Below are 9887 nucleotides of genomic sequence, written 5' to 3'. Positions count from 1 at the left end.
AGTGTGAGAGGCTGGGCTGTGGTCAGATCACACCAGTAATTTCTAAAGCATCCTTCAGGATACCCGAGGTCTTGGTCAGAGGGCAGGACTGACTGACCAAGGCTTCTCTGCCTGTTGACACTACCGAGAGCCCAAATGAGTTTGGGAAAGACTGTGATAGGCCATGGCATTATGCTGGTCAGTTGAGACCGAGGTTGGAATTGTGCCAGCTGGGCTGGGCCAAAGCACCCACCAATAATATCCGGGATGCAAGCAGGCCAATCAGGCTAGACTGCAGTACCCATTGCTAAGTGCTAGAACTGGGGACTTGACATATCAGGCTGGTGTGCAACATTTGGGAGGCACTTATGAGATCTGGGGCTGGGTGTGGGCCTTATGGCAGAACTTGGAGAACTCTCCTGCTAAGTTTCAGGTTCCACTTGTGAGTGGGAGAGTAGGAGCTGGGTATAGGCCAGGCATGGTCTTGAGAGGGCCACAACACTCATGAGACACATGTTTGCCATTCGGGTTCAGGGTTGAGGGAGGGAGCAAGAATGGGCCAGTACACCAACATCCAATTGCAGGAGCATGGGTAAGGATCAGTTTCGGCCAGACCACATTGGATTGCAAGACCTGCCAGTTCACTTGAGGCCTGGGTTGTGAGTGAGCAGGCTGGGCTACGTTATTGAATCCACTGGACAATGCTGGGAAGGGGCAGGTCAGGCTGAGCCAGGCTGCAACAACTGCAACTGAATCCTACAACATGGTGCAGGCCATCTCTGATTGGGCTACAACACTTACTGGCCTACACATCTCATCCTGGTCCTGCTTGCACATAGCTTGGACTGAAGAAGAAATATAGAGAACACACAACATGCACATGCCATGTCATGCCATCCCACACCATGCTTTTATATTAATTGAAACAGCAATGTTTAGGGAGGGATAAGAAAGACTATTCAACCTATTATAGTGTGGTAATTACCGCATCTACAGGAAATGATGTTTCAGAAGCCCAGGTCTACAAACCCAATAATGAACAACACCTGATATTCGGCAAAAGAGAAAGTCATGGCTAACATGCCGAGCAGAGCTTGAGATTCTTTCAGGTGCTTTTCTTGAACGCCTCCTTTGGAATGACACCCTGGTCCTGGAGGGAAGGAATCAGGACATCAGAAGAGCCAGGGGTCCTGAGTTCAACCCCCAAGCTAACCCCTTCCATAATGCTGAAGGCCCAGACACACCCGTCTTTACCCGCTTGCTTCCCAGGCCTCACCTGGAGCGTGTAGAAGGCCTGCACCGCACTGGTAAAGTTCCACTCATTGTCCTCAAGGCATCTGCATTGGGAGAAGAACACGTGACCTCCACAGAGCACACGCACACCAATCGCTTCAGGCCACCCCATCAATGGTGCCACTCATCCTCTGGTACACGTATGCCAAAATGATTATTGCTCTGACCATGAATGAAAGCTTTTCAACAGCCACAATGTCTTTCCCTAACATTCACACCCTGGATGCCACAGCAGAGAAACAGTGATGCTCAAAAAAAGAGCAGGGGGATCTTGTACATAATACTGCTTTACAAGGGTATGTTGGAGCCTGACAAAAGCAGTGGATAATACCAGCGATTTTGCTGCTGGCGTCTCATATGGGCACCAGTTCCATACCGGGCTTCTACACATGTGACCACATCCCTGCTGAGGGGCTGGGGAAAGCAGCAGGAGATACCCAGTGCTTGAGGCCCTGCTGTTCATGTGGGAGACCTGAGAGAAGTTCAAGATCCTGTCTACAACATGACCCAGAGCAGATCATTGTGGACATCCTGGCAGTGTTCCATCATGTGATGAACTCTCTTCTTTCTCTCTGTGTGTGTGTGTGTCTGTGTGTGTGTGTGTGTGTGTGTGTGTGTGTCCTCTCTGGAACTTTTACTTTGACATTTAAAAAAAGGACTTCATTATGTTAAATCAATAGAACATTGAGAAATTTCACATATAAACTCAAATGACTTCCAAGCATTGTAAAATTGGGGTATCAGCCAAGCAATGCAGAAAATACCCTCACAAGTGTATAATTCATGATTTGCTAGTGTTCTCACAAGGCTGTGCAACTATCCCAACTAAGGCTAAGGTCGTATTCTTGTTTAGAAAAGAAACTCCTTAACGGCTAGTGATGACTTTTCACTCTAGCTCTTTCTCCCAGTCCCAGGCAAGCATGTCTCTGCTCACAGTCTCCATGGATTTCCCAGTCCTAGGTGTCTGTTACAAGCAGAATCACATGGCATGTGATGCTTTGTGACAGCCTATGTCAGAATTATGATGCTTAGGAGAGCAGGATGTGGGTAGCCACACTTAGTGATCCACTTTTCAGCTAAGGGGAAATGGAGTTGCTTCCACTTGAGGCTAGTATGGAAAATGCTGCTACGAATACTCCTGTGCTAGTCTTTCAAACGGCACACATTTTCATTTCTCTTGGTGGTCACCTAGGAAAGGAGTAGCCAGGAATTGAACCAGCACTTGTATGTGCACTGTGTATTGCAGGCAGCAAAATAAATGTGCATCAAATACCACCTGAAAAACAAGTTGAAAAAATCTCTATATGCATCCCTATTAAAGCTTCTCTCTTTCATATGCACAATATTTTCATACAGAAGCAAAGTACTCAGAGACCCTTCTCCACATCACATGCATTTTCATGTGCCACACTCTTGTTGTCCTACTGCCCCCATTCCCATGGTCAACCAGCACTCACTTTTGGCTCCATGAAAGTTTCATCCCAGACTGCAGAGAGAATGCATGCACCATTTCTTCCTGCAGCAGGGAGAGGGTGGGTGGACAGTGGGAGCACGGTATGGCCCCCACGATCGAAAAGCTGTTCCGGACCTTTACAGGGTTGGTGTTGCTCACAAAGAGATGGTCATTCAGGATGCACACACTGTCGGGGAAATGGGTCCTCAGCCAGCTGCACAGAGAACAGTCCCAGCTCCCAACAGGCTCTTCCATAACCACTACCACACACCTACCAGATTCTCACATGTTCCCCCTTCTCTTGCCTCCCAAGGTTCATAACTGTGTCCTCTAACCCTACCTTGAGCTCATGCTGGAGAAGACTGTCTCATATTTTAAGTCAGTCTGTGCACTTCACCTCTGCACTTTTCCTGTGTGACAGTGCAAAGGAGTGGACACAGTTATCCCCACCTTCAGTGAGGGCAGTGAATCATGGTGTCATAAAGTAATGTGACCAACTTCCCATACGTACAAAGTGGTGGGATCAGCAGGAGGAACCACGAACTGGCTCCAGAAACATCTCTTTTAACCTCCAGGACACATTGTCCCTCAGCTCTACCTACGGCTAGTCCCACTGACTGAGCACATCACGAGTGCCACATTATCGCATTCCCTCACCAGTGGTCCTAGGCAGGAATGGCTGTTCCATGAACAGCGCAGCACTTACTTTGAAGTGTCAGTCAGGAACCCAATGAATGTCCGGATAAAACCAAGCAACGAATTTTCAGATCTACTCTCTGTTTCAAGGACAAAACACAGCACCACTTGGAATGTACATTCTTTACCCACTCACACTGCTTTCTCAGTCCGGGTCTAATAGTGGAGAAGATCAGACTGGTCAAATTGTCCACTTGGGTTCAAGACAGCCTGGTGCCAATGAGGATGATAACAATAGGAACAATCCACTATTGGCAAGAGGACTCCAATGTGACAAATCACCTCCTAATTTTAATTCTTAGGGGCCAAGACAAGGATGCTGGTGCTGTACATTGCACTGGTCAGAGGTGAGGAGTGAAAAGATGGGCCTACATCACAAGAAAGCATATATGTGGGCTGCAAGCCAACTGCACAGCCTGTGTCCCAGGTGCTGAAATATATGCAGTAGACAGGCATGGGCCAATAGGGATGAAGAAACAGTTTGGACAGACAAGGAGAAGGAGAACACCAGAGGAATAAGCAGAAGGAAGGAAACAGATTTGGGAGAAGCTGGGAGAGTTCTGAGGGGTATGCCAGGGAGAAGAAGGGTGTAGTGGGGGCTCTGAGGAGGTGACTATGGAGAGCACTCACCTCCCCTGAAAATCCCCTTGACAGTGGCAGTGAAGGACTTCTCCTGAAAGGGAAGAAGAACTCGGGTTCTCAGGATGCCCCTGCACCTCTGGTCTAGCTCTAATTACTTCAAGCCTGCCAGAGGGAGGAAGCAGGTGCTCACTGTGTAGAAGCAGGTGTCTATTGAGAAGGAGCTGAAGTAATGTCGAGTTTTAGGCAACGTGTTGAGGGTGTCCACGATGGCATGGTTTGTGTGCTTCAGCAGTTGCCTCCTCAGGTCTATGTGAGAGAGGAAGAGACCTGTGCTGCCACACCCATCCCTTGGATCTTAAACTGTCTCTTTTCTTCGACCTCACCCGGACTGCCCCATCAAATGCTTACTTGCTTCTGTGATGTTCTTGATATTCCTGCTGATCTTGGCATATTCACACAATTCGGTCCTAGGGGACAACAAAGAACAGTAAGCAGTGTTCCAGGCAGAAGAGCTGATTGCAGGAGCTGACCTGTGTCTGCCTGGGAACTACCTGGCCCCAGATGAGATGTGAATACAGTACTTACGGGACCGGGTCTGTGGAGTTGAAGACAGTGCTCAGAGAGAAATAAGCCTTCTCGTGGTAAACATTAATAAGAGTATGGCGATCTCCATAGTCATAGATGAAGTAATAGCTGTGGGGAAGCAATGAAGATGGGCTATGTCTGTGCCCAGACACAACTGACACTTGAAAACTCCTGTGAGCAGGCCTATGCACATTTGCCTTCCTCATAGTCCCTGGCATACTTACTGGTGAAGGAAATTGAGGATCAAATTTTTTATCATTTCGATTTCTCGAGACCTTTTCTGGAATGAAAAGAGAACCATTTTAGATGTAAATGATGTAGCCCCTGTCCCCACCCCGAGCTGCTACACCATTACTAAAGTCTCCTTAGTTCCTCCTCACCTCACTTGGTTTTGTTGTCTTCTGTCCATGCATTTCTGCAACTGGTGGGGATAAGTCTTTGCCATCCTTGGGAAGAGAGCAGCACAATGAACACGTGGTTTGTGCAAGGTCATGTACAACCACATGTCTGTGTGTGTACTTAAGGATATGTTTTGCACTGGGAATATGCATGGCCTTCATTAGAAGTCATCTCTCTAGTGAAAGATTTTGCGATGCCAACTTGTTACCCAAATCCACCCAAATGCTGTGAGCAGTTATTGACATAGTGTACGTCCAAAGAAGAGAGAGTGATGAGTACAGGTACTCACCAGGCGTGACAAATTGGGGAAGCAATCCAAAATCCCTCTGTTGGATTAAAAAGAGAGAGAGAGTGATAGATAGTAGTGGTTGACATTTGGGATTGCACACCATTTTTTCTCTTTTGCATCTGTTCTTCCTCTAAACTCCTTTCCTGTTTCTTCTGCATCACATGTTCTGTCCTCACTAAATAATCCAGGACCCATAAGAAATCCACTGCCATCCCAGACCTCAGCCAGCTCCCAATCTCCCTCAGTTTTTGTGGTATGATGTTAGGAATCTCCACATGCTACTGGGATGGGGTTGGAGACCAAGCCTGTGCTGCTTCTCAGACTATGAGTTACTCTGCTAGCACCAGCTGGGAAAGACCAACTCAACCCCTTAGCAACGGCCAGGGTGGAAACGGGACAAACAGGAGAGTGATATGTGAATCCAGACACAGGGTAAAGTCAGTATGGCATGATGAGAGAAGGCAACTGGTGGTAGGCCACAGAGAGATGAGGGAGAAAAAAGAGAGCACAAAGAAGGAATAGCAAACAAAAGGAAGGGGAAGAGACTCAACCACTGTGTTGAGATCAAGAAGGAAGGGGGCAGGGAAGTGGGTATTCTGCTGCAACCCTTCTCATCAGGGGCCATTGGCCGGACCAGATGGACCCAGGGCAGTGTGAGAAGAGGCTGGACTTGTGAGAGGCAACGGGAGGCAGGTTGAGCCTTTGTCACCTGTGTGATGTTGGTTGAGTGAGGTTGGGCACTGAGCAGCCCCAGAGATGGGAGCAGTTTCCCTGAAGGAGCAATGGATCAAGGATTCTGGCCCCTGCTATCATCACTGTGTTCTCTTCTCCAGATCCACAGGCAGCAGTGCCTAGTTGTCAGAGCGTTAAGCAAGGAATCAGATGCATCAAGGGCCTTTGGGTCTCCTCTGGAGGATGTAGTTGAGGATGAATGGAGAAGTGGTGCCCATGAGAGGCATGCCCTTGTATCTCGCCCATCTCCTCTACCCTTGACCTTCCAGTCTTGGCTCAAGAATCCCTCTTTCTGACAGTTGCCAGCAGTTAGCCACATGAATCAGGGAACATGGGTTTCTCCTCAGGTAAGTCCCAGCTCCCGGAAATGAAACAAAGGGTTTGATGTCATGTTGGCAGGCATGCAGCTACCAGCTCTACAAAATGGGGCAGGAAAAGAACATTTAAACCTCAGGCAGGTTCTGGGAGCAGTTTGGAGCAGAGGAAGAGCTCCTCTCAGCATTGAGTCAGCCTGAGAAGGTGGGATGCAAGAGCTTGCTAAGTTGAGAGCTACACCATCTGGCTTGGGGCTAAACATTGCTGTCCCTTGTGAAGACACGGAACCTTGCTTCTTGGAGCAAACCTAATGGGAGGTCACCTGGGAGTCCAACACAGTGAGGAGGGATAACACTCTAATCATTTGGAAAGGAGATGATGTCAGAAGGAGGAAAGGAGACCGCAAAGAACAGCTGAAGGACAAAGTGGAGAGGCAGGGTCCAGGTGTTCCTAGAGGACCAGGGTTACATCCTCCTACAGGTGCCACTCAGGGCCAACTTGAGCCCCTGGCAGATGAATGTCCACAGACAGATCACAGGCACTACCACTGACCTTACATAGGCTGCGTGGTCAGGGAAGATCTTGCGCAGCGGGTTCCCTTTCAGCCACAGCTCTTCCAGCTTCAGCTCTTTTACCTTCTCCAGTTCTAGTATAGTCCAAAGCTGAGACAAACAACAAGACAAGAGCAATATGATGTACAAGGAGACATGACCATGGCCCTGCACCCACAGTCCTGACCCTTACCCACAGGTATATCATCTGCATGTTGTCACCTGATATGCACCCACCCACTCATCCTCAACCCCACTTACTTGTGGCTCCCCCTTCTCACCTCGTTATCACACAGGTTCAAGGACCTGACTTTGGGGGCCTTGTCTAAAATGTCAGACAGGCCATCCAGATGGTGCAGTTTGTTGTTGCACAAATTCAGAGCCGAGAGCTTTGGAGAAGGAGGGGTTGGAGTGATAGTTCACATCTGTGGCTTGGGAGATATGCTTGCTCTCCAGGCCACCCTGTGACACTCTGTCCCATATGGGAGTCCCAGTCCTAGGACCATACCTCAGGGAATTCTGTTCCAATGATCTGTAGGGTTGCAGCCATGCATTGTCTTTGATTCAGTATCATGTCAATATGATGGTGCATCAAGTCTACAGGAAACCAGGAGAAGGGAAGCAGAAGGAGATGGGTTGACAAGAGCCAACACCAACACCTTCCAAGTGGTCATCACTTTGTGTACTTCCAGGTTATTCTCACCCCCTACACCCTGCCTTCTCTCTCCATGCAACTGCAGCTCACAGCTATACCTGGGTCAAGGCGTAGACTTTGTAGGTCAAGGCGCTTTGTGTTGGCATCATACCGTTTGTACAAAGTGCGCTGTAAAGACACATATGGAGAGCAGGGCTCTGAGGCTCAGCCAGAGGGGCTGGTGACAGGGACGTGTAGGAGTGCGGGGAGAAGAGGCAGGTGTGTGGAGTGTGCACTGCACAACATTCTTTAACCTCATTACCTTCAGCAGTTGCATTTCTTCTGGTTTCAGTTGATTCTGCACAGAGTAGGGTGCAGCAGAGCGATGGATGAACACAGCTATCTGTGAAAGAAGGGGCAGCCTGAGCACCAGGATCTCTGCTCCCAAGCAGGAACACCACCAGCCCCTGGCCCTGGGAATCGGTTTTGCAGTGTCCTCTGCGCACACCTTTCTGTTGTCATCATCCCGAATCTTTCCACTCACATCCCTCAGGGCGGATGCTGCAATCTCATCTTGAATAAAGAAACAGGCCTGGTTCCTGATGTAATGGAACTATGGGGAAGCAACAGCAACAGTCTGACAGCTTATCTGTCCCTGCTGAGCCAGGCTCCTCTCTCCCCTCTCCCACCCCTCTGCCTTCACCATCCTGTCTTACGTCCACAGCAACGAAAGGAAGCGTGCAGTAACTCTGAATTGATTTCATCAGTTTTGTCTTGTTACACTTTCGTGCATGTGGAATCTAAGTGTAAAGAGGAAAACTCAATGATATGATCAGTAATACAGAATTCAGAGTGACAAACTCAGTGCTCCCCCTCAGACTTTCCAACTGCAATTAGTGTTTCCTGAAGAAAGAGTGCTCACAGAATTTCTTCTGTGCTCAATATTTGAGTTTTCAGAGCCCTGTTTTCTCTATTTTTCGCTCCCCCCGGAATCACCTGGGCTCACGCAGCCTTACTTCTATGAGATTTCAGAGTATTCTATCTCACGCAGATCTTAGCAAGACACTCACTGTGACCTTAAACCAGCATGACGCCGATCCATCCTGTGTTTTTCCCCTCATGTCTTTCCTTGGATATTTGCTATATCGGCACAAAGGCATGTGGATTTGGCCATGATGAGAAGCTTTTACCATCCTCTTCTTGTACTGTGTAGTATAAGAAGTGCTTGGAAAGAAGTAAGAGCAGGTTTCTGTAAGTGGTAGGACAACCTTCCCAACCCAGCTCCTTTTTCTGATGACTGGAGGTAGAAATTCCCAGCCACCCACCATTTCTAGCGCACACACACACACACACACACACACACACACACACACACACAGAAAAGAAGACCCGGAAATGGAAGAGTCCCATGCTTCAAGAGGTTGCTTCGTTTAGACCCAGTAGTCAATTCACTTACCACTCTAACTGTATTTCTTCCTGGGTGTCTACCATTGCCTGGGCTCCATTTGCCTCCTGGTGGTGTGAAGGTGGAGGCTCAGGCACACCATGTTCATACTGAAGGTTTTCCTGGCATAAACGGCGACGGAACAAAGCCCAGTCTTTCTTCATCCGTTCATGGTGGGTGGTACCATCATAGAATTCTGAAATTTAAAGCAAATACATTACGTTGAAGACACACAAGTTTCTGAGGTACTACCTTATGGTCTATAGCCATATTAATGCAAGAAATGTAATAACCTGCCCCCATGAAAACAATCCTAGGAAGCTTAGAAAGAGGACTCCAATCCCTGTCCAGATATCCCACAAATACACCTATACGAAGAAAAATCTTGAATAAGAAGCACTTCAGTCAAATCACTTTTTAAATGGGGATTTGTAGTAAACAGAAATGTGTCTTGTGCACAGAAATCTGTTTCAATCTTGCCTTCTTCTCTCAGATTCTTTCACAATAGCACCGATACCTGGGAGACAACCTCCTCCACACCCTCAAATCCTACCAGCCACCAGACTGATCATATGAAAACTTCCATTTCACAGGTAATTCAAGCTTTAAGGACAGGTGACACTGTGGCAGCACCTACCAAAAATGTCCCAATGCTCCTATCACTGCCCTCAATTATAATTTTCTGGAAATACCCAGAGCAAATATCTTGGCCCAATCTGACATGTTTTCAATACCAGATTCAACATTACATATATTCAACTCTTGTATAATGAATGTCTGAATGGAAAACAGGTATTTTGTTGTAATGTCATGCCCCACTTCTCATCACTCGGATTTTATTTGCCACGGCATGTGATTTAATATCACTGAGAATAAAAGTATAAATATGAGCTCCCTGACAGCCACCTTACAACCCGAATGAAGACAATGAATCA

The 9887-nt window shown here is 47.8% G+C and overlaps 1 protein-coding gene across 1 annotated transcript; it reads right to left on the bottom strand.

Annotated features, from left to right (window-relative positions):
- Window positions 1-986: 986 nt before the first annotated feature.
- On the bottom strand, window positions 987-8629 carry LOC121169072 (nuclear RNA export factor 2-like). Its single transcript, XM_040999540.1, has 15 exons — window positions 8579-8629; window positions 8225-8308; window positions 8017-8121; window positions 7831-7911; window positions 7628-7697; window positions 7383-7471; window positions 7156-7263; window positions 6881-6985; window positions 4969-5034; window positions 4813-4868; window positions 4589-4696; window positions 4412-4470; window positions 4159-4309; window positions 1234-1316; window positions 987-1129 (listed from the first exon to the last, which is right to left on the bottom strand). The coding sequence occupies exons 1-15, from the start codon at window positions 8627-8629 to the stop codon at window positions 987-989; spliced, it is 1359 nt and encodes a 452-aa protein (XP_040855474.1).
- Window positions 8630-9887: the final 1258 nt, after the last annotated feature.

The sequence above is a fragment of the Ochotona curzoniae genome, unplaced genomic scaffold (assembly GCF_017591425.1).
Source record: "Ochotona curzoniae isolate NIBS_2020 unplaced genomic scaffold, NIBS_Ocur_1.0 scaffold_1852, whole genome shotgun sequence".
Classification (NCBI taxonomy): domain Eukaryota; kingdom Metazoa; phylum Chordata; class Mammalia; order Lagomorpha; family Ochotonidae; genus Ochotona; species Ochotona curzoniae.
The sequence above is the reverse complement of the archived record's forward strand: the minus strand, read 5'-3'. Positions and strand labels throughout refer to the sequence as shown.

What these genes read in the sequence shown, in the direction of transcription:
- LOC121169072 (XM_040999540.1), bottom strand. Translation starts at nt 8,629, where the DNA reads ATGAGGGGAAAAACACAGGATGGATCGGCGTCATGCTGGTTTAAGGTC. An exon ending in AAGTCTACGCCTTGACCCAG is followed by an intron (nt 7,472 to 7,627) that starts GTATAGCTGTGA and finishes GGTTTCCTGTAG; the next exon opens with ACTTGATGCACCATCATATT. An exon ending in TTGGAACAGAATTCCCTGAG is followed by an intron (nt 7,264 to 7,382) that starts GTATGGTCCTAG and finishes CCTTCTCCAAAG; the next exon opens with CTCTCGGCTCTGAATTTGTG.